This window comes from Sander vitreus, chromosome 17 (assembly GCF_031162955.1).
Source record: "Sander vitreus isolate 19-12246 chromosome 17, sanVit1, whole genome shotgun sequence".
In the NCBI taxonomy this organism is placed as follows: Eukaryota; Metazoa; Chordata; class Actinopteri; order Perciformes; family Percidae; genus Sander; species Sander vitreus.
The window spans coordinates 187,009-211,579 of record NC_135871.1 but is presented as its reverse complement, the minus strand read 5'-3'; the positions used below and the strand labels follow the sequence as shown (position 1 = coordinate 211,579).

At 43.2% G+C, this 24,571-nt stretch overlaps 1 protein-coding gene across 3 annotated transcripts in view; it reads left to right on the top strand.

Annotated features, from left to right (window-relative positions):
• birc6 (baculoviral IAP repeat containing 6) overlaps positions 1-24,571 on the top strand; it is a 134,856-nt gene that overhangs the window by 66,708 nt on the left and 43,577 nt on the right. For 2 of the 3 annotated variants that reach the window (XM_078272747.1, XM_078272745.1), the window contains exons 56-64: positions 1,219-1,348; positions 1,979-2,110; positions 5,901-6,062; positions 6,194-6,367; positions 8,175-8,398; positions 9,383-9,716; positions 10,554-10,771; positions 11,509-11,673; positions 12,249-12,420. In XM_078272747.1, coding sequence (XP_078128873.1) covers positions 1,219-1,348; positions 1,979-2,110; positions 5,901-6,062; positions 6,194-6,367; positions 8,175-8,398; positions 9,383-9,716; positions 10,554-10,771; positions 11,509-11,673; positions 12,249-12,420 — 1,711 coding nt within the window. The remainder of the gene's footprint in view (positions 1-1,218; positions 1,349-1,978; positions 2,111-5,900; positions 6,063-6,193; positions 6,368-8,174; positions 8,399-9,382; positions 9,717-10,553; positions 10,772-11,508; positions 11,674-12,248; positions 12,421-24,571) is intronic. The other variant, XM_078272748.1, reaches the window with a different exon arrangement.

Genomic DNA, 24,571 nt, shown 5'->3' with positions numbered 1-24,571 from the left:
GTCACTCTGACAGTCTGTAGGTTGGTTGGTTGTTCACTCGGCCCAGTGGTGCGTCCACCAAACTGCAGATTGGATGAATTACCATGAAATTTGGTTCAGATATTCCTGTCCTCCTCAGCAGGACTTGCATTAACTTTGGTGGCTTTTAATCTAGCGCCATCAGCAAGTTCACATTTCAATTCATCAAATACTTTGGTTTATGACCAAAACCTGCAAAACTAAATACCAACACAATACCATCACCAAGTCAGTGTTAGCAATCATACACACTAAACTAGCTTGGTTTACATGGTCAGCATAACTATCCCTGCAGAACATCAGCATGTTGGTTTGTTGTTAATCGTTATGAGCCTTTTAGCATTTCTTAAGGATGTTAATGAGTAACCGTTTAACCAACTGTATGAATTTTGACCGAAGTAAAATTGTTAAAAACAATATTTTAAAAAGTTTGTTGCATGCCACTATATATCGATGAGGACTAGCGGGTTAAATGGCTATGACACACAGGCAGACACACAGCTGATGCGGGTGCAGGTGGATGCGGTGGAGACATACTCAGACACGGCTGTGTCGGTCTCCTGGCTGTGCAAGCAGTTCCAGGAAAGTGGCTGCATACCCAAGTCTGATCACCTTACTACTTGTGTGTCTTGCCTTGTTGGACTTTGTGTAACTTAGCTTTAAGACTCATGTTTAGATGTATGCATGTATGTTGGACCAGTAGTTTGATGTTGGATTCCCTGATATTATCCCAGCTGTATGTCTCTGGCTATAATTCTCTGGGTCTCGCAGCCTGTCGTGTCATTCATAGAGTTTACATCTGTCTCGGGTGGTAACGTGTCTGGCCTGTCAGTTGTTTGTGTATTCAGTGGTATGCATTTGTGTTGCTTTTTTCTAACATTGGCAGTGATGGCAGCATTGCACACATTTAACATTTATGTTGGCTGATAGTAATTGTCAACTGAAGCAAAGGAAGACGAAAAAAGGAATGGGCAAACAAACATAATCTCTTTGGAGTCGGCATACACCTCTCTGAAAACCTTTCAAAAACAATTGACTGGTCCATATCTGCCATAAAAAAAACCATACTGGTCCCATGAACTGTTGACGTCGTAATACCCTCAATACGTTTTAGTTGGTGAAATTTCCTGTAGCTAAGCAGATCGTTATATTTTCAGAACATGCTGACATAAACCCCTTGTGTTCCTATTTTCTTCTCAGTTATACAAAGGACGCATCAATGCCACCAGCCACATGATCCAGCACCCCATGTATGGAGCAGGCCACAAGTACCGCACCCTCCATCTGCCCATCTCCACCACACTGGCTGAAGTCCTGGACCGGGTGTCTGGTATGTTTCAATACAGAAAACCTTCTACTCCAGGTAGTATTGGTCACGTTTGAGAGGACTTTGGTTACATGCAGGTAAACGGTCAATGTGGAGAGCAAAAGAGGCAGAACTCTTTGGCTAAAATGCAATCTCGGAATCCAATTTTTTGCTTTGCTGCATGTCATTCCCTGTCTCTCTCCCCTTTCCTGTCTTTAGCAGTCCTGTCCAATAAAGGCCTAAAATAAAAAAATATATATAAAAATCTTTAAAAAGTATCTACTCGGACTGTAAACGATCACTGGCTCAAAGAAGAGGAAATCGGCCCGGATATCCTCTGGCTACACCTGAACCTCAGAAATATTAGCCGTTAGCCCCAGAGGCTAAATGGTCGTCAGACAGATAGCAGATGTGTGATAGTATCACAGTGTCACAAATTGCATATCTGCGTGTCTCGAGATAAATACCAGGATAAGAAAAATAAATAAAAACATGCATTTGTTACTCCACCCGCAAAACCTGACCCTGAAACCCTCATTTGAGAAGTTTAGGGGGAGCTCTAAAATGGCCAATGCTTATTTTTTACAATAAATAATTCCTGAAAGGAATATGTAACCCATCTGATTTCATGCCGTCTTCTGTTGATCTGAATAGACACACCCAGCATTACAGCCAAGCTGATCAATGAGCAGAAGGAGGACAAGGAGAAGAAGAATCATGAAGAGAAGGAAAAGATGAAAGCAGACAGTGGCTTCCAGGACAACTACAGTGTTGTTGTGGCCTCAGGTACTTGAATCTGTTCCTTACACACCCCTTGTCCAATGGCAACCCAGCCATCAGCTCATTAGCCAACCTGGGATGGCTGCTGGATCTTATCCCACTGACAACATGCCAATCGGATTGAAAAGGCAATTGTGTAGATTAGGGCTGAAACGATTCCTCGAATAACTCGAATAATTCGATTACAAAAAATCCTCGAAGCAAAACTCTTTGCCTCGAAGCTTCGTTAAATCAATGTAATTAAGGTTGTACGGCTCACTGTGTTTCCGCACGGAGGATTATTACTAGCACACACAACAGGTTGACGCTTCTGTGGACCGTTTATATACCGTCTATGCACGAGACTGACGGCCCAGATTACAAATTAACGAAGAGGAAAATAGCGAGGGTCTAAGAGACAGGCGAGAGAAAACGACAGAAAGTTTGGGATTATTTAAAGCTGCAAACATGCTGCTACATCATCTCAGTAGAAAACATCCAGTGTACTCATCCATTCCACGGAGAGAACCGACACCAGGTAGCTAACTAACGTCTGTTTTACACAACTAGCTTACAGCATGCTACTCTGCTAATAGCCATGTTTTACACAACTAGCCTACAGCATGCTACTCTGCTAATAGTGATGTTTTACACAACTAGCCTCCAGCATGCTACTCTGCTAATAGTGATGTTTTACACAACTAGCCTCCAGCATGCTACTCTGCTAATAGTGATGTTTTACACAACTAGCCTACAGCATGCTACTCTGCTCACAGCCATGTTTTACACAACTAGCTTCCAGCATGCTACTCTGCTAATAGTGATGTTTTACACAACTAGCCTACAGCATGCTACTCTGCTAATAGCCATGTTTTACACAACTAGCCTACAGCATGCTACTCTGCTAATAGCCATGTTTTACTAACAAGCTAAAACGAGAGCTGTCGGTTTGTAGTCTGTTTATTAGTTTGCTACTAATCTTTGGAAACTTAGCTGCTGCCGGAGACGAACCGGCTCCCCCCCCCCAGCATGGCCACTTAATATGCACGTGAATGACGTCATCATGCCGGTGATGTCTGCATTCTTTATTCTTCCTCCTCACTGTGTATTAGCCTTCTTAAAATATGTCCCCCAGAACAGTGTAGGTGAACAGCCCTGCTGTAAGCCTTGTACCGTCACATCTACCCTCTGGTTAGTGAACAGCTCTTTACATATCCAGTGCAAAGAGCCAGAGGCAGGAAGGGAGCGAAAAATATTAACATTTGGGCCACCAAAAATGTACTTGGAATTTGGCATTAAAAAATGTTGCTTTTTCAAAAAGTCTTTTCCTGTCTTTTGTGTATATATACAAAAGGTTTCCTTTTTTTTAGTACACAGCAATAATAAATATTTACTATTGCTGTTTACTATTTATCTGATTAATCAATGGAATAATTGGTAGAATACTTGATTACTAAAATAATCGATAGATGCAGCCCTAGTGTAGATTGTTTACACATGGTAAACAACATGAACTTCAGCCACATGCCAAATGGTTAATCCAACACTTTGTCTGTAACCATATGTTTATTCGTCCCAAACCGTTCGTTGCAGGACTTGGTTTGGCATGCTACATTGGTTAGGTACGCCAAAATAATCTATTAATGTCCTCTACTCGCACACGCAAAACAGAAATTCTGGAGTGTTTTGGCGGTGTACTAGTTGTTGTGTATCAGCTGTATCATGCTGGTTGGCTTTGCCGGGTTACCCGGGTTAGTCAAGCTCAATGGACAAGAATTTGTTGTAAACTGTATGCCCACATTGTTCATCTGAAGTTGGGTACGTTTGTGGATACACTTCACGAAACAAAAATAGATTGAAAGTCGAGTCATTCTCCCCTTGATGTTCTGGCAGCCAAAATAATAGCTGCTACGGAGTGTTTATCACTGCATATATATGACCACGCTCGAATCTCGAATCTAACGAATACCAAATTAAAGCAGATGGTCAAAGTGCTTGAACCACGTGTGCATCTCAGTCAGTCTGTTGTGCCTGCCCTGTATAAAGGAGCGCAGGCTGCAGCCCAGTTCAGGAATTATCAACAAGGCACAGTCTTATGATGTAGGATAACAGAAAAACTACTGGCCAGATTGTCTTAAAACTTGGTGGAAGGGTGTAACATGGGAGCTGGTGGTTTAAACTTTAACCCTATATGAAGAGAATGGTGTGAGCGGGTGGTTAAGAAAATAAACTGCAGGTCCAGGGATTTAGCCAGCGCTAACCAGAAGGATGGAGTCAACAAATGAAGTTGAAAAGAAGATTAAAGCAGGTCGAACCGCTCGCTGACTGCATAGTCCGCTCCAACAGAGTTCCTCATTCTCGAGAGGAAAAGCAGTCTGGGCAGAGTAACGGTCTCTTTAGAAGCTCCACTTTGACACATCACAGTGCTTTCTACAGTTACTGTGGTGTGTTCCTGATGTCAGCAACTTCTCCCTCATCACCTTCTCACAGAACTTCATCTGAATTTACTCTCCGTACTCCACCAACAGTTACTGATGTGCTGGTGGCAGCGCTCTTATCAAACCAATCACTAAAACAAAGGGGTGGCCAATAAGCCACGACTGAATGTTTATACTTTTCAAAAAAAGTTATTTTCCGCATTTTCTTTATTTTTCTTGTTCTACGGAAGATGTACTGAACTGTGATCCTAAAAACCAAGGTACATACCAAACCGCGAATTGTGTGTACCGTTACCATTGGTACCTCTTAAAGTGCCCATATTATGAAAAAAAACACTTTTTCTGGGATTTGGGGTGTTCTTTTGTGTCTCTGGTGCTTCCACACGCATACAAACTTTGAAAAAAATCCCTCCATGCTGTTTTGAGTGAGATACGGTTTCTGAATGTGTCCTGCCTTCAGTCTCCGGGTCAGCTGGTCAAAATCGGCACGGCTTGTGACGTCACAAGCCGAAACGAGCTGGCTAACCGCAACCGGTAGCTCGTAGCGTTAGCATGCTAATGATAATTCTAATGCTAGCATGCTACCTCATTCTCAATAGCAAAGCACTGCTACAACACACACAAGTTCACCATAATCTACTAAAGAACTACTTCCATGTGCGCCCTCATTTAGAAGTCTCCCAGCTAATCCTGCCTTGTAACTGACTGAAGGTGGAGAAACAGCCTTTCTTTTACTGTCTATGGAGCTAGCTAGCTGACATGATCTACATCTGAGCTACTGAGCATGTGTGAGTGCAATCAAAGATAGTACAGAAGAAGAAAAGAGGTCTCACTCTGTAGCTAAAACAGAGACCAGGTGAAAAGAGGATCTGAAGCAGTGAGAGAGAGCTGTGCAGTACAACAAAAATATGGTGTTTTTTGAAAATTAAACCATGTAAACCTATTCTGGTACAACCTTAAAATACAGTTATGAACCTGAAAATGAGCATAATATGGGCACTTTAAAGGAATCTTCTTCCATTGAGTTGAACTTGAGTTGAATAAGGATTTTTATTCTAAGATAAAAAAAACAAACAATGCTTTATACTTAATTCTTAATATAGGCATCCATATTGTGTACTTGAAGCACACATTTCAAAATGTCAAATGTAACTTGGACTTACTGGGAATTTGGTCTTTTTGGGATTTGATCTGATCTGATTTGAGAAGTTGATCTGTTTGAGATCACACATAGCAGTGGTTTGGCATTACAATGATCAGATGTATGTAATACTGACACAATAACTAAGCTTTTGGTAATATTAACATGTATCTCTATTGCTGTTTGTCATCGTCTAACAGGCCTGTGATGTTTCCATGTTGTCTGTGTCTGTCATCAGGCTTGAAGTCCCAGTCCAAGCGAGCTCTTTCAACCCCTCCCAGACCTCCATCGAGGAGGGGTCGCGTGATGAGTGACAAGTTGACTGCTTCGTCTGGTGTGGACCCTTCAGTCAAAACCATCAGTGTGCCTGTCTTTCACCTCTACCACAAGCTGCTTCCAGGTACCACATATACAAGTGCAAGCTTAACATGTTGACTCACATCTGGCAGCAGGACATCGAGGGGTCTGAATTAAAATACTGCAACTAAGCAGCTAAAGTTGAGGTAATAATGAAGTGAATCTCCCCTCCAGGTCAGCCCCTTCCACCTGAGATGACCCTGGCCCAGCTACTGACACTCCTGTATGACCGCAAGCTGCCACAGGGCTACCAGTCCATCAACCTGACAGTCAAACTGGGCTCCAAAGTCATCTCTGACCCTGGCCTTTCCAAGACAGACTCCTTCAAGAGGCTACGCACTGAGAAAGGTACCAGAAACAGTTCCTATGTTTAAATCATTTTCATCCATCCATCCATCCATCCATGGTCATTCTCTTACCCGGGGTTGGGTCGCGGGGGCAGCAGCTCCAGCAGGGGACCCCAAACTTTCCTTTCCCGAGCCACATTAACCAGCTCCGACTGGGGGATCCCGAGGCATTCCCAGGCCAGGGTGGAGATATAATCCCTAGTAGCCCCAGTGGCTACTATGCTCCGCCTGCATCACAATTTAATGGAGTTGTACTCCGGGCTCAGCTCACATCACCTGGTCTTTTCCTCGGGCTGCTTTGGAAGAAAAGCTTTGAGTCTAAAAGGTTGTGGAGTGGTTTTGAGCACAATCTGCTCACTCACGGTCACTCTTCTGTGTACTTCTTTCTCTCAGGGAATTGAAGCTTTTTGACCCTAAGATGTTGCTTTTACACTGTTCTTGGGATTGTTATATGTTAATGTAGATTTCATGTATGTACAATGGCATACAGTGGGGAGAACAAGTATTTGATACACTGCCGATTTTGCAGGTTTTCCCACTTACAAAGCATGTAGAGGTCTGTATTTTTTATCATAGCTACACTTCAGCTGTGAGTGATGGAATCTAAAACAAAAATCCAGAAAATCACATTGTATGATTTTTAAATAATTAATTTGCATTTTATTGCATGACATAAGTATTTGATCACCTACCAACCAGTAAGAATTCTGGCCTGTTAGTTTTTCTTTAAGAGGCCCTCCTGTTCTCCACTCATATTAACTGCACGTGTTTGAACTCGTTACTTGTATAAAAGACACCTGTCCACACACTCAAACAGACTCCAACCTCTCCACAATGGCCAAGACCAGAAGGCTGTGTAAGGACATCAGAGATAAAATTGTAGACCTGCACAAGGCTGGGATGGGCTACAGGACAATAGGCAAGCAGCTTGGTGAGAAGGCAACAACTGTTGGCGCAATTATTAGAAAATGGAAGAAGTTCAAGATGACGGACAATCTTCCTCGGTCTGAAGTTTGCCAATGACCATCTGGATGATCCAGAGGGAATGGGAGAAGGTCATGTGGTCTGATGAGACAAAAATAGAGCTTTTTGGTCTAAACTCCACTCGCCGTGTTTGGAGGAAGAAGGATGAGTACAACCCCAAGAACACCATCCCAACCGTGAAGCATTAGGGCTGGGACAATATGTGTTTATCCCGATTCAATTCTTTCACGATGCATGGCTGCCGGTTGGATTTGTTTTGCGATGTTTCGTTTATATATTGTGATTCTAAAAGTATTGCGATTCAGTAGTATTGAGTATTGTATATTTATTGTATATTGTCTTTTCCTTCTTTAACAAAAAACAAATATATCATGAGACAAATTTTTTTAAGAAGAATGCACATCACGTCAGTCTGACATTTATTTACTTTGTAAAGAACATAACATGGATCTTCTGCTTTTCCTGCTTTCACTCTGTTCTGCTGGAAACAGATATGATGTAGTCGCCCTTAGCAATACCTTATAAACAGAAAATATTCAGAATGTAAATAATAATAAAAAATAAATAAAACTGATTCTAGGGAAAAGAATCAATTTTAAATATCACAATACATACAATTTTCGTTTTTTTCACATCTCAGTAATAGATGGTGTATATTGCATACAGTATATGACAGACTATGTTCTGCATTAAAACAAACGATTAAAGAAGAATTGAGTTCTCATTTCAGTGATGGGACTCTTCTCCCAGCAGCCTTCAGGTTACAAACAGAAACCGTGCTAACAAGTGTCCCAGATGGCAGACAGTGCATGAACATACAACAGGTCCTCTGTTTGCTCTCCTTGCAGTGGACCACTGTGACATGCTGAACAGCTGTCCTGAGGACGAACCAATGGTAGCCAGTGAAGAGTGTCTGGATGCTGCCACTGACGAGTCCCTGCTGGAGACCAACCCCATCCAGTCCCCGCTGCAGGTCTTTGCAGGCATGGGCGGCTTGGCCCTCATCGCAGAGAGGCTGCCCATGCTCTACCCCGATGTCATTCAGCAGGTGCGACTTAAAGCCTGACACAGACATAGGCATGCATGATCAAAGTACCATTACAGTACGGGGGTCAGATAGGGGTAAAATCTTCACCAAAGCATGTTCTAAAACAGGTCTCAACTAGAAACCAAGGACAATAAAGTGCACTTCCATTTATTGTGCATTAAACTGTATGGATCTACATGTGTTACTGTTTTAGACAAGAACAGTAACTAACGTAGTATGTTGTGTTTTCATTTATACACGGTGGAATAATTTTTTTGTGACCGGAGTTCATCAGGTTTGGCAAATACCCTTTACACACCGAAAATCCTTCTCATCAATAATTTGAATTATAGAAATAATTTAATACTTATTGGGTATTTTGTATCTTTTCTATTTCTTTTAATTGTTTAGCTCTTCCAATATGTTTTGATGCCGTTGCTGGTGTTGTATTTGTTAAAATTAAGGATGTCACAGATATATTAGTGAAGGACATGTTATTTGAAATGTGCTCAAATTGACAAAAAATTCAGATTGTTTGTATGAATGATATTAAAACATATTTTGACTTAACAATCCTAAAAACTATAACATACATTTTTGGGATCTGTAGCTCAGTAGCTTCTTAAATGTGAATATTTTCATCTGTGATAGTAAACGGAATGTGTTTGGGTTTAGGAGACATTTCATCTTGGGCTTTAGGACAATATGATGGACTTTTTCTTACTATGTTCTGAATTTTTTTTATGACCAAATGAATAATCATGAAAATAATTGGCGGATTCATCAATAATGACAGTAATTTTTGGTTACACATGAAGTGGAACATTTTTGTATTTTATAGATATAGTATGTAGAGAAGCCAGCCTCCTTTCCCTCGGGCTTGAATTGGCCATATCATGAAACTGCAAAGTTCCTGCTTTCCTAAATTCACTTGTCAGCATGGTCTCATATTCCCGGTAACCTTTGCCAAAGTTACCCTCTGTTCTCCCGGATGGCCGTTCACAGGTCAGCGCCCCGGTGGTGGCCTCGGCCACACAGGAGAAGCCCAAGGACAGCGACCAGTTTGAGTGGGTAACTATCGAGCAGTCGGGCGAGCTGGTGTACGAGGCGCCAGAATCCATCGCCGCCGAGCCTCCACCCATCAACAAGCAGCAGTCTCAGTCGTCCTCATCATCATCATCCTCGGTGCAGACCATGTCCCCCATCCCGGCCCACTCGCTGGCGGCCTTCGGCCTGTTCCTGCGCCTGCCCGGCTATGCAGAGGTGCTGCTGAAGGAGAGGAAGCATGCCCAGTGTCTGCTGCGCCTGGTGCTGGGCGTCACAGACGATGGAGAGGGCAGTAAGTCTGACAGCACTGCGCATTACACATTCCACAGCTTCTAATCCTCTGGTCTTTGTTTCTTGTGTGTGTCTTGTCGTAAATATTAGTATGTACAACTTTGTAACAGCCCCTACTGCTGCTCATATCATCTAATCTAATGAGTGAGATGGTCTGAGAGGAATCGTATATCAACATTTCTCGCTGGTACTGAGAATACATTGTTAGTGATTGATGTCAGAATATTTTTCCATCTTGGTCACACAGCACATCAGGCCGCAGCTAGAGAGGCACATGAGGAATAACGATCGTCATTATTCACCTAACTGGTGTTTCTTAACATTTAAGCAGACACACACACTTAATAACTTGCTGTGTCAAGGCATGGGTCACTCACTACAAAGAGTAAAACGATTACATCGCATAATTACATTGTCATCAGATGATGAAATTTAATATACATTCCACCTAATGCTATACAACATGATTAATGTAGTCAAGTGTTTTTCTCATACAGAATTGAAATTGTCAGTGTTGACTGTGCATTTCAACTTGGGTGCACTAACAGTAAATCCCTCTTAAATCAAACCAGAACAATATGCTCAAATGCCCTTTTTCCACCAAAATTTGCGTGTCTCTATGCAGGTTTTTGGAGCACTGGTAAACCTGCTAAAAATAGCTGATAGACTCCTTTCCCATTGCCAGAAGACGAGCATGCCTGTCTTTTTTTCTGGTGTGTCACAAACGCACAGGGAAACGGGTGTCGTTAACGTTTCCTGCTACAGCTTTCCGATACAAACGCAAAGGGAAAGGGTAATGAGTCTCTCAATTCAATTGTCTGCTTTGGCCTCCTCTTAGGTCATATCCTGCAGTCTCCATCAGCCAACGTGTTGCCCACGTTGCCATTCCTTGTGCTGCGAGCGTTGTTCAGCAGCACTCCTCTGACCACTGATGACGGCGTTCTGCTACGGCGCATGGCTCTGGAGATCGGGGCCATCCACCTCATCCTGGCCTGTCTGTCAGCTCTCAGCCACCACGCCCCCCGCAACCCCAACGCCAGCACCAGTGTGTCTGAGGTAAGGCGCGCGCGCACACACACACACACACACACACACACACACATTATCAGGGTGAAACTACTTTAAAGTTGTTGTTTTTACATGGTATCTGATCAGTGCATCAGATAAGCTTTTTAGGCAGTGTCATAGTCTGTTTTTATACTGGTATGGGAACAACTCTGTCTGTGTTGTTGAGCTGCGAACATTTATGAACTGACGTTTGCTGGCTTGGTTGTGGGAAGCCATTTTCTAGAACCTGCCTAAAAGAGGGTAAATATGTTTTGAACCAGGCCTGGCTTGTTTGTTTTGTTGTTGTGGTGACATATCCAGTCTCATGCTCGTGCCCTGTCCCCCCCTCTGTGGATTTATGGAGTTGTCAAAGCTGAGGACATTGATCATGGGGCAGATGACTTGAATGTGAGCCAAAGACTTGCCACTGTGGTGGTGGCTGTCCTTGAGACCCCCAATCCATGTGCTTCAAATGGAGCACATTTGCTAATGAATGTTATTCAAGAACAGAGAACATATACCTACTGTATCTTTTATTCTCACCAATAGTTGCCAGTGTGCAGTGTTAAATTTGACGTACCAGTCAAATGCAGCCTTTGTGTTATTACACAGCCACATTTTTAATACACTGGCAGCCACTTTACTTAAAAACATAGAAGGGAACTATCCAAAATAAAGTATAAATGAAGTGGTCGGAAATCACCATCCTTCTAACCCTGTACATTATCTCATGTCTGTGTTGACAGCCGCAGATATCCAGTTGTCACGGTGGGGGGACCAGTGAGGAGCAGCAGCTGTACTGGGCTAAAGGAACTGGTTTTGGGACTGGATCCACCGCCTCAGGCTGGGACGTGGAGCAGGCCCTCACCAAACAACGGCTAGAAGAGGAGCACGTCACCTGTCTTCTGCAGGCAAGTCTACCCATCAATGTCACATAGTTTTTAAATCAAGATTTGTAGAAATATGGTGATCCTTTAGCTTTACTTAGGACTTTCAAATTAGCCCATCAACACATTGTGTTATAATACAAACAACATTATTGTGTCTATATTTCCCTGGTTATCTTGCTGAGCAGCTGAATTGCCTTTTGGGTCTTTGTGGCCCTGAAATCTGCCTCTCTGGCAGTGCTTACTCCCAGGCTTTGAGCATGTTGCAGGTGATTACTTTCCAAAGAGTTTGGATCCCTATGGCATGCCACAACTTGAACTGAGCCCTTAATATGGGCCCTGCTATATTTGCCTTCTGAACAAAATTACCTCAAATGTCTTCATTAGGATGAAGGTCAATTTGTCCTGAACAGAGAGTTAGTATTTGGTCCGTAGCCAAGTGTACAATGGTGACAGCATGGTCAGAGACTGTCCCAGTTTGGTCCTACTCCAGAGCAGGTCATGTAAAATCTGGACTTACGTGTGTCAATTTAAACAAGGTGGACCAGTTTTATTCGTAATTGGTCTTACAGGATGTCTACATTGTTTTGGATCACTAGGTCTTGGCAAGTTATATCAACCCAGCAGGCTCCAGCAGCCCCCACAGTGCTGATGGCTCTTCAGCAGACAGCAGAGCCCAGAACAGCTCGGCGCTGCCAGCTGTGCTGCAGGAGCTGTTGAGTCAGTCCTGCCTCATCCCTGCCATGTCCTCCTACCTACGCAACGACTCGGGTAGGTTCCCTGTTTTTACAAATGAAGGGTAAGACACACATGTAGCAAGGCTGAGAACACAGCATTATCCATTGGGTTCCACTGGTTGGCTAATCAGAAATGCTTTAAACCTCTATGTAATTCAGTAGAATAGAGTGGTCACAAAGCACATATTTAGGTCATTTATGGGTGGCTCTCAAAATCTGATCAAGCAACGGTCAAGTGCTCATTACAGCCCAGTGACATTTTGGGTGTAATGTTGTTATTGGTGGGAGTTCGCTTGCTCAATGACTAATCAATAACCAAGAAAGAGCTAAAGGGGTTTAGTACCAAAAAGAGAGTTGGAATTTCCAGGTATGTGCGACACCTTTAGCTAACTGATCTGGGCCCGGGGGTGTCCCCCCTATCAAACAGAGCAAAAGCATTGTCATGGAATCTGGCAATGGCACAACATGAAACAAGTGAATGGTTACTGGAGAAAAAGATGTTCTTTGCATCATGGCAGAAAATGGTTTATGGAAAATGTTTTGTGAAAACATAACATGCCACTGGTATTCAAAAGACTTCTATTGCCCACCATAGTCTTTTATTATTTATATTTAACTTCAGCCAATATATGAGAGACCAGGGTGTGGACCAAAGGAGCTGTCTAAGATGGTGGTGGAGGTTCTTCATTAAGTCATATTAATAAAGATGGCAGCAGCATGCACACACCTGTTTTTTCTTTGTTCCATTACTGTCCTCATCACATCAAATGATTAGACCCACTGATATTCATCTGTTGCTGAAATTGTCTGAATCTTGTTGTCTGTGGATTTCTGCTCCTGACATGAGGCGCTGCCAGCTGGTGGCCTTTGATGATGCGATAGTGGATTTAGATGACTCTGGTCTTTGATCTCAATAATACCTGCATAGCCTCTCTAGTTCTGAATTATAGGGGAAGGTGTCTGTCTGTCTGTCTGTCTGTCTGTGTGTGCAGGGGCGGAGCCAGATGTTATAAACATTCGGGGCTCAGCCCAAACCTGTGGGGGTCCAGGGCCATGCTCCATTTACAGCAGCCAAAATGCCTATTTTTCAAGTAATTGGATTATAGAATGTGTCTCTCTCTCTCTCCCTCCCTCCCTCTCTGTCTCTCTCTCTCTCCCTCCCTCCGTCTCTTTCTCTCTCTGTCTCTCTCTCTCTCTCTCTCTCTCTCTCTCTCTCTCTCTCTGTCTCTCTCTCTGTCTCTCTCTCTCTCTCTCTCTCTCTCTCTCTCTCTCTCTCTCCTCTCCTCTCTCTCTCTGTCTCTCTCTCTCTCTCTCTCTCTCTCTCTCTCTCTCTCTCTCTCCCTCCCTCCCTCTCTCTCTCTCTCTCTCTCTCTCTCTCTCTCTCTCTCTCTCTCTCTCTCTCTCTCTCTCTCTCTCTCTCTCTCTCTCTCTCTCTCTCTCTCTCTCTCTCTCTCTCTCTCTCTCTCTCTCTCTGTCTCTCTCTCTCTCTCTCTCTCTCTCTCTCTCTCTCTTTCTCTCTCTCTCTCTCTCTCTCTCTCTCTCTCTCTCTCTCTCTCTCTCTCTCTCTCTCTCTCTCTCTCTCTCTCTCTCTCTCTCTCTTTCTCTCTCTCTCTCTCTCTCTCCCTCCTTCTCTCTCTGTCTCTCTCTCTCTCTCTTTCTCTCTCTCTCTCTCTCTCTCTCTCTCTCTCTCTCTCTCTCTCTCTCTCTCTCTCTCTCTCTCTCTCTCTCTTTGTGTGTGTGGATGGGGGTTCGTTGCTAAAAGAGAAACAGCAGATGGAGCTACAGCATCGCGGGGCTGAGGCTGTGCATGTCTTACTGTTAAATCCCACTCAAGTCCCAGTAGTATACGTTTACGTATACGTTTATGAGACACCATCAATCATACTTTCATACTCAAGAATAAAAAGACTAGTCCTTCCACTTTGATTAGTTCTTGTCATGTCATAGTTGTAATTAGTGTTCTCAAAGGTTTTTCAGAGTGATGTAGGAGTGTGGAGTCTTTAATAAGAGCTTGTTGTCTCAGTGCAGTACAATATGATCTGTATATCTTTAATCTTTGTGGGTTCAATGCTGTGTAAGTGGTGTGGTGCAGCTGTAACCAGCGTTATTTTGCAGATGCTCAGTAATCCCTCAGTCAGTCAGACCTCTGGCTGAGCAGCAGAGCTCTCGGTACACAGTGGGGTTCAGCACCGGTCAGGTCAGTCCACTGCTTCTGTCCTGCCTCGGCTCCTCAGGGACCTGCTGGTTATTGGTGCTGGGCTGACCCTTTGTAGTCTGGCTGCAGCGGAGCTTAAAACTACTCATGGTTGTCACATTTAAGCCACAGAGTGAGCAAAGGAACACACCACAAACAATACTTTAGTCCATTACCAGGAGGGTGTGCAATATGGAAAAGGAAATGGCATCTGCATTCTGTTAGATTTTTTTTTTTCAAGCTTATTTCTCTAAACAATTTTAGTAGAACTTTCCTCCAATAATGGAAACGGGAAACAAAGTTTTTGGGTCAAACTACTACTACAATTTTGGATGACTCTCAATGAGTTAAACTTCTATCTCTTTTGACAAAATAATCTTATCTCAAGATTGAGTCAACTCAACCTATAAATTGAGATTAATTTGTGAAACTACTGCAGCTTTTCTCTCTCGCATATGAATGCAGCCACATAGCCAACTATCCAGCTATCTGTTTTAGGTGGCTGAGCTATAAAATCTGAAGTTGGAAAAAAGGTAATACATTTCAGTATATCGCAGAATATTGCAATATGTTTAAAATCGCAATAACATGGTATCGTGATGATATCGTAACGTGAGACCTCTGGTGAGTCCCACCCCTATAAACTAGCTACAGCTGTGTGATACAGGGGTGAAATCCTAATGCAGTCATTATCCAGAGAACTATTCCTAGCAGTTTCCATTTGCTCTCTGTGTTGAGTTTGGATAGAACTGATTCCATGCAGTAAGAGACCTGCAGATCTTAGCGTCAGTGTTTCTACCCTCCCATTACCACTGTGTGCTGTGGCTGATCAGCCCAGAGCCAGTTGCAGCTGAATGTGTGCCACCTCTTTGTGCCTAATGCTCTTGGAGTATCTCTCTGTGTGCATGCTAATGTGCCCCTGGTCTCATAATTAAATAACAGCTGATAAAAAGCATTGTGAGTGTTGTAATTGGTCCTCATTATCTGGTAAATGCCCCTGACACAGTTACATGTGTGTGTGAGTGCTATATGAAGTTAATAGCCCCTTGTTTGATTATGTATCACCACATGCTCTGTTGAAGCATAGCCTTACTGATGACACATTTTTCTTTTTAAAAGCTATGCATTTACCACTCAATTCAATAACAATTACCATAACACTGTGCTAACTAGCTCGTTGCATGTAGCTAATTAGAGTCATGGTGCATCCAGTGGAATGAAATGTGGGGGCATCGGACCACCTTATGTATGAGAGCCAGTTGTCCAGAAGCTCTGAGCTGTCAATAAATGTCACCTGACCTGACAGCCCGCCTGCTTCTCCAAATTGCTGGTAGTGGGTAAAAGAAGAAGAGCTTCATGTTATCGTCTGCGTTGGTTGCAGTTTGCATGGCTGGTCAGAAAAAGAGTGACGCCATGTTGTTGCCTTTGCTTTTGAGCACACATATCACCATCTCTGGTTAGTTTGTTCTAAATTTGATATAAGATTTCCACTAGAGCCTGACCATTTAATAATCAGCAGCCCAAATTATCTGCAGATATTAGCTTATCACAGATATATTCTATGTTTGCATAATATGGCTAATGTGTAAAAACTAGGCTATCAAACGATTAATTTACGATAAAAAATATTTTATCACATGATTAAAATTCTATTATTTTGCAGTACAAAAAATACATACATACAGTACAAAAGCAATTCTTACCAGTGTATCTTGATTGGGAATCAAATTAATGCAAAGAAAGTGACTTTTATTTAATTAATTAATTTATTTATTGTAAACAAAAGAAAAATGTGTCAATCTGTCATTATTGCACAATTCCTCCAAGTACCTAACTAAAACTAAAGATCCCTATCCTTACCAGAGTCAATCTAGTGTTTAGTAACTCCTAAATAATGTAGATTCCTCACTGACGTCCAGTGATCACCGGTTAATGAGCAGCTCATTTCTGCAGAGTCCGTGTTAACACAGCCCATCTCCACTCTTACCCGGTGACAGAGCAGCAGGCTGGATGGTCCGCTACACTGTTGTTCAGCCATGTTTCCACAACAACTAAAACACAGCAGTCTCTGAACTCGCGTTGGGAGTTGTGTTGAAGTTGGATGTAGTCCAGTTTTTGTCTAATGAGCGGATACTTGCAAGCAGGATTGATGGAACAGGTGGGCGGCTAGCCTTAGCTTTCCACCTAGCTAGGTTATACTCCAGCTGCTGCTGCCCGCTCCGGCCACCGCTGCTGCCCGCTCCGGCCACCGCTGCTGCCCGCTGGTCAACTACTACAACTAACCTGTACAGCGGGCCACAGCAACCTCTTATTTCCGAACATTCATCTCTCCCCCGCCCCCCGAGGGCCAGTGGTCTAGCATCACGTTAGCTGTACTACTATGCTTAGCTCGTAGCTGGTAGCTCCAGCTTGACGTGCTTCGGTGATATTTTAATTCGGCTTTACACAACGTGAATATGGCTTTCGACTTGTCTACGAGCCGTAGGGGAGTTTTGGAAAATAAAAAGCTCCATTCAGAGTTATTGCTGCTGTGTTTCTCCATCATGCTGCAGCCTACAGCAGCAGGATGTGTTAGGAGGAAGTGGCAGCTTGATGAGAAGTAACGGTGCTGCAAAGGGTCAAAATAGTAGCCTGTTAGGCATGACGCAAGGCCGAGTGAAGTGTAAAATAAATATATAAATGCCGGCATGCGATTTAAAAAAAATAAATAAATGAATCGCATCGCGTCGGCCCTTAATCGCATCACGAGTAACGCGTTAACGCTGACAGCCCTAGTAAAAACAAATGCAAAAGTGGGAAACGTATGTTAAGAAACCGTGTCACCATCACATAGTTTGTCCACCAGAGATTACGTATTGGATCCATACCAAATATGTTTTTGAAATTTGTGTTCATGTAAACAAACAAGATATTGTGTAACAAATATTGGGCAATATACAGTACCAGTCAATAGTTTGGACACACTTTCTCATTCAGTTGAATGGGAAAGCGTATCCAAAGTTTTGACTGATACTGTATTGGAATTGGATTTTTTTGAACTCTCACAATAAGCCTCCTTCAGATCTGTGGAGATCAGGAGGCTCCTGAGCTCCCTGAGGAACAGGAATCCCTGAATAAACCTGCTCTTCTTTACTCAACCATACATCCTGTTGGCTTTCTAAGTGTACATTGGTATTAGTCGGTTCATATCAATCAGGTGAGCACAAAAGCTGAAATTGTTCCATTACTTCTGACACCTCTCAAGCACCCCACAGAGCTGGTAAAACTCAGAAACCAGAGCTCTTTGTACACAAATACTCTGACCCAATTTAGGCTACATCAGCACTAATGCGTTTTCACTTTTAAATGGCATTTTGAAACAAAAACGATCTCCGTTCACACAAGCCTTTTAGGCTCTGTATCAGAACACCAGGTGTGTGCATGCCGGTGTAAACGGGAAGCAAATTGTCTGATGTTACTCTGCGGTTGAAAATCATGGATGTAGATGTTGAAAACACAGAAAATACTTTGTAGAAAGAACAACATTTGTGAAAAGTAAGAGCAGGGATTTATCATCTTGCAGCGATGACGAGGTGTAAATGTAGAAAAAAATATTCAATTTTTAACCAAAACATAAAAGTGTAGATGTAGCCTTAAACACAAGAGAACCAAGGAACTTGACAATTAATAGTTCAGGTCTGTAGTTAACACTGGCGTAGGTGTGGGGGGTATCAAACACTTGGTCTCTCTAGACGGGATTAAATTCACTATTATCACCCCACCTCCCTCAGAGAAATAAAGCCCTCCCTCCTGGAGCCTCATTTCTCCCAACTACCACCAACACTTTTTATTTGCCCTGTAGTCTTACCTTGCCTACCAGCACGCAGGCCTTTATTTCTAGCTGCTGTTCCCCCTTCAGCCCCATCAGCGTAGCTCCACATTAATCATCTGTGCCTTGGCTAAGCCTTTTGGGATACATTACAGTTTTCCACCGTCGCTTGGCACTCCATCACAGGAAGCTAAGCCATTAGAGCAGGTAATACCTTTGAATGTCATCACAATACTAATTTATCCTAACTGAAGAATGAATTTTTTGCATGTTTTGTTTGACACTAATTGGTTTCTAGATCTGATGTGGGGTTTTTTATGTTTGTATTATATTTAGCATTACATCCCTTCCGTTTGGCACCTTGATTGTCCTTTTTAAGATTTAAAGTAAATCTCAGCTGCAACAGGCGACACCACTTAGGTAATGGCTATTTTGGTCCATCAATCATGTTGAGTGGGCGTGCGCATGATGTTGGAGGGTAATCTGAACATGACTGGCCTGTTGGAGGGTGGTTGGTAATGATTCATCACTCCAGATGTGATAGAGACCATGGGGAACAGAAGGCGATCCGTGCACTGCTGGACAGCCGTTTGTGTGTTTACGGAGCTCCCTGCCGTTGAATAACTGTCTGTGTGAACAGTGGGGTTTCATTAGTAAAGGCTTCGGATTATTTGTTCAATTTTTCATTTACAATTTCAGAGATTACCCAGCCTGGTAAGAAAAGAATGATTTTGACAGAAGTGCTTGACCTCACGCACAGAAAAGGAGTTCTATGTACAGACTCAAACACACCTTCATTCATTACCACTTCTTCCCTGTGGATTTGTAATTTATTGCTGCTCACCCGTGGAAATGTTGTTTTTATTACCACAGCCTTTTCTCCTTCCAGTTGAAATGGGTAGGTAGGCTCTTTCAAGTGAGTGGGGGTAGGAGGTGGGGTGCCACCACCAGTGATCATCATTGTAATTACAAAAGTCATGGTGTGCTTCTTCTCCCTGTCTGTGGCTTTCAGTTGGGATGTAGCATGCGTCTTCCAGCAGGGGCAAACCTTTTTTTATGCGATTACGAACATACAACCATAAAGATGCCTTTTGATTCCCAATCGGCTTCTGAGAAGCCTAACTTTTCATTAAAGCATGACTCCTACTGCTGCATATGTAATTAAATAACCCCTGTGATGATCCTCCCTCTTTCTCAGTTATCCTTTCACACTCACTCTTTGGGCTTTCTCACAGATAAGGCTCAAGGCTATCCTTATTGATATGCTTTGATGTTTATTGTTTAAATATCCCCTATTGCACAATACATCTAGACTTTATTCAAATACACTGTATATAAAAACCCTTTTTGATACATGAAAAAGATTGGTGACACTACCCTGTAATAAACATGAACTAATCAATCAAGAGAATCTTCCAACCCCCCCTCCCACTCAGGAACTTCAAAATATGGACAGAGATGCAGAATAGAAGAATAGGCCCAGTTTCATCTTACATGTAAATCAGCTACATGATTTAATGACAAGTTGATCTCATTCTTTTATTTCTTGCTGATGTAACAGTGCTCTTTTTATTAAAACATCTCCCCTTTTTAGGGTTTTCACATTTTGGAGGTTTCTTAAAGTAACATTTCTTGAAATTCATCCTCAACATGAGTTGTTGCACGTTTTTTCCTAAATAGAAATTGGTGTATTGTTGATGGTTATTATTTGTGGGTTGAGGGCATTTTGAAAACGGCAGGTATTTTTGGTGATGACAGTACTGCCCAGAGCCATGTTTCTTGGGAAGGGAACTCTTTTAACAGGGAACCTGAAGTTACAGTAAAACATTGTTTGCCCGAAGACTGATTAGATATTAGTTAATGGCCGATTAATCGGGCTGATTAATGCCATTTTGACATAATCTGCATCGGCAAATGCCTGTGTTCACAAGGCAGACATATCTGCAAGCAGCCTTGTCAGTGTGGCTGCTGCAGAACAAAGTTAGCGCTCCCCCTTGTGTCAGTCTCTCCATTGTACGAGCAGACTTCAGCGTCACGGTAGCCTTCAACCAGTTAAACTAACTCACAGGGCTCGAGGTGTAACTGAACATTTTCAAAATGTTTGTCAGTTTTCAGAACTATGCTGCGAGTTACGCTACAACTAAACAGATACAATGCGAACAATAACTTTAATAATACTATTCATTTAAGTTCAACAATGTTGTCTCGTTTGTTTATTATTATTATTAAATTGTTTTATTTTATCAGATGCAAAAAAACATCAACATGATATCAGCATTAAATATCGGCCATTCACTGCCCTGCTCTCTAAATATTGGCATCGGCCATTTATAAACCCATATAGGTAGACCACTATTGGATATGGTGGCCAATAGTGTCTTCAGGGAAGCTTCTCAGCATTGCTCTTACTTCTCTCTCTGCTTTTAATCATGTTGCCTAAAAGCCATTCAATGCCAGTAGCAGTTACAGTCCCACCAACTTAGAAAATACGTACAAATAAATGGAAAGCCTCAGTGTTGTCCACAAGACTGTCTGTCTTGTTTGGCTAATCTTTCCAGTGAGTTCAGCCATCCAAGAAAATGAGATCAAGTGGAAGTTTGTATTTCCTATCAGGCCACAGGGGGGTCAGTCCTGGCTGGGTGTTTGCTCAAGTCCATCTGGCTCTGCTCACCCTGGTCCCAGCATATCCCTGTTTCTGCCATGTTTTCCAGCCCTTTGTTATCTCCCCGGCTCATGGCTGTGACTTGGCAGTATGGCTTCTTTGTCTTCAGCCTTATCCAGTCTGTCCAGTTTCCTCCTCCTCTCTCTGGGGAAAATATTCATGTCACTACTATACCCAACACGTGTCACTTTCTAATTGACCTGTCCTTCCAGACTGCTCACTTCCTCCTTTTTTGAGGAAGTCTTTTCTGATGGCAGTCCTTTATGCTTTGGCACTTCACAGTGTGGTGTAGATGTAAACAAAAACAATTACAAAGAGGTTAAGGAATGTGCCAATGATGCCTAACATGGCCAAGATGGACTCCTCCTGCTCCTCCTTGACCTCCAGTGCCTGCACATCCTCAAGGGTGATGACTGTGGTGCCCATGATCCTGATGCTCACCTAACCTGGCAGGAGGACACTTATCTGGAATAAAATGAAAGTATGGAGACCATGTCAGAAGTTGTCACACATGCATAGAAAGCAACAACAGAACTTCTAATTCAGGTCTGAATTAGCACGCTGCTTCCAAGGCTTAGCATTGCGTCTTTTGTCCTCCTGCTAATCTACCAGTTTTTGCACAAATCACAGTCCGAAACAGCTCTGGGTAAGGGCAGCCCCACCAACGTAATCCTCCCACCAGAAGGAAATCAATCGTTAATCAAACCAAACAATGGCCATGCAGAGCAGAGAGGAGATTAGTCTGTGAACACCAGTGTTTATGAGCTGTCAGAGCTTAAAGCCAAGCTGCTTGACAACAGAGATCTCGTAGTCAGCTCTCACTCAGCCTCATCCTGGGATTATCTGCAGTCAAACAGTTAAATTACCACCAGTAACGATCAGTGGCATTCACCCGTGTCAAAATAAGCATGATTTATTGCTGCCATTTTGAGCCCCCTTACACCCTCACCTCTTTTCGCATGCCGTTAATGATTAACCACCCCCCCCCACCCCAGGTCCTTGTAAGTAGTTATTCTAAGCACAATTCCCACATTCCCTATGGATGAGTCTTAGAAGGTAAGGAGCAGGAGATGGTGTTGTCTCCAAGAGAAATGTGTGAGCAAAAAGGTAAACCGGATCATTCTTGGCTCAGGCTCATATGGGAATGGAATACAATCGTGCTCATCTCCTTGAACTCTCATGTCAACATGCAGTATAGATGTCACTAAATTCACTGGAATTCAAGACATAAACGACGGTATAAAAAAAAGTGGCTTACCCTAAGGCGTCTAACGTGTAAGACGCCATAATCCAGCATGCTTTTGGGATCTTCAGTGGAAAACCATGGCATTAAAGGCATGCTACATGTGGAGAGAGGGAGAAGGGGGGAGAGAATGGCTATGTAGCCACAGTCCCAGTGCCTGCGAGTGACAGACAAAGTGACGGAGAGAGGAATAGGAGGTAGCAGTGCCACGGTGACTTTGCCGTGCTCAGCAGCGCTTCCAGTGAAAACCTTCTTGTGTCACTTCTCCACTCCTCCAGTCAGTAGCGCCACCTCTCAGGTTCAGCAACCCCCCCCAACTTCCCTTTTGATTAAGTTCCCCCTCACAAGTCTTTGCAGTCTGTTTTTATCAGCGGATATGCATTTCTGCTGCTAAAGCACTAGCAGCCTCTTTTGAGGGCGAGGAGATACCCTCTCCCCATTTGCCCCCTCCAGCCTCCCTGCCGTTCCTCCCATCCTCTTTCTTTCTTGAGTTCCCTGTCACTCCTTTTCCGAAACTCCCCCACACAACGTCTCAACCTCCCTCCCCAGCTTATCAGTAAATCTACACACCCCCTCGTTCTGTAGTGTCCCTTCCGCTTGCTTGCTACTCCTCTGGGGAACAGTGCAATTAGTGCCTTTCAAAAAAGCCTCTTGCCCATCACTGAAGCCCCTATGCCAACACTGTGCATGATTATGTCTGTGGATTAGTTGATAATGTCTCGGTGACACCCAGCCTCCGCTGAGCTACGTAAGAATGGGCACGTCCCTGAATTAGTAGAGTCTGGCATGTGATATTCCAGAAGAGGAGGAAAAGCTGTAAAATCCCATGGAGCAGACGTCTGTAGAGAGGCAAACGCAGCAGCAGACAGTCACCATGGCAAAATGGATCTACATCTACTGCCAGTGACAGCAGTGTTACGCTAGGTCTCCAACACCAGTTAGTCTCCGTGGGAGGAATGTGCATTGCATAACCAAGCAGAATGATGGCAAGGGAGGGAGGACGGATTCTGATGGCAGTGGCAATGAAGGAGAATGAGAGGGGGAGAGGGAGGTAGAGGGGAGGAGGAGGGAGGGGTAAATGACATTACTCATGCTTACTGTTGTCTTCTCTCCCACTGCTGTGGGGGCTGGTGGAGCACACACCCTTGCAGCTACCGCCTAAAAAACACTAAAACAAAAAAGGAGGTGAATTCAGCCCCACCGTACCACTCTGCTGTCAGTTCAGTCGAGCCCATCATCAGCTGCTGTTATTCTGGCAGACGTGGGGAGAGAGGAGGAGTGCAGGAGGAGGAGGGGGCAGCAATAGGCAGCTGGGAAATAAAGTGGTCGAGGTTGGGTGGAAGACAAAGGGAGAGGCAGTGGGAAGATGTGGGGGTCTGTGCGTGCAGTTCCCCAGCTTCCCCCCCCCCACACACACACACACACACACACTTGCCATTTTATTTCCTAATTATACCTCTCTGTGCTATACCCTCTGCTCCTCTGCTTTGTGAAATCTACATCACGATCTACGTTAGCACCAAGTTTAGTTACTTTTGGTTAGTTTCTGCTAGCTCCATGCTGAATTGTTGTGTATGTCAACAGGCCTCTGATCCGGTCAGCTCATTTCTCCCAGCATTATGACTCACTCGCACGTCTCTCTCCTTCTCTCTCCCTCACATCATCCTTGGGTTTTATTTCTGTTCAGGTGGGCTCAAATGTGCTCCAGGATAATGCCTTGTATGTACAAGATCCATTTAGTTTAGAAGTCAACAGGGCGGTGCCAGCTGGACAGGTATCACAATTATTGTTTTGATGTTGACATCATAACAGCTTAGTAAACAGACCTCAACATTCATAATGACTTAAACAGGCGTTAAGAGCTAATTAACTGAGACAGTGAAGCCATCTGTTCATGCTTGATTAATGCCATTTATGTCTCAAACTCCATTCTGATGCTCTTCTTGCCACAACAAATAATCACTGACAAACCGCAGGATTGAATTGCTCTTCAAGAGTTACAGGTTCACAATAGACAACCATAGATCAGAGCCAAATTTGGTGTAAAAAGAAGTTAACACTATGAAGACATTGTCTTTATAGTGTTCTTCTTTTTACTTAGGTTTTATACAAAAAAGTAAAAAATCAATTTCAAAAATTAAGGCCAGAATAGACTGTGGCTTCAGCTTACACATCCAACAAAGTTTTCCTTTTGTAGTCTTTTGAGACTATCACCTCTTAATGACCATGGCTTAACAGAACCCACTAGTTAACCATTGGTGATAGGATAACTAGGGCA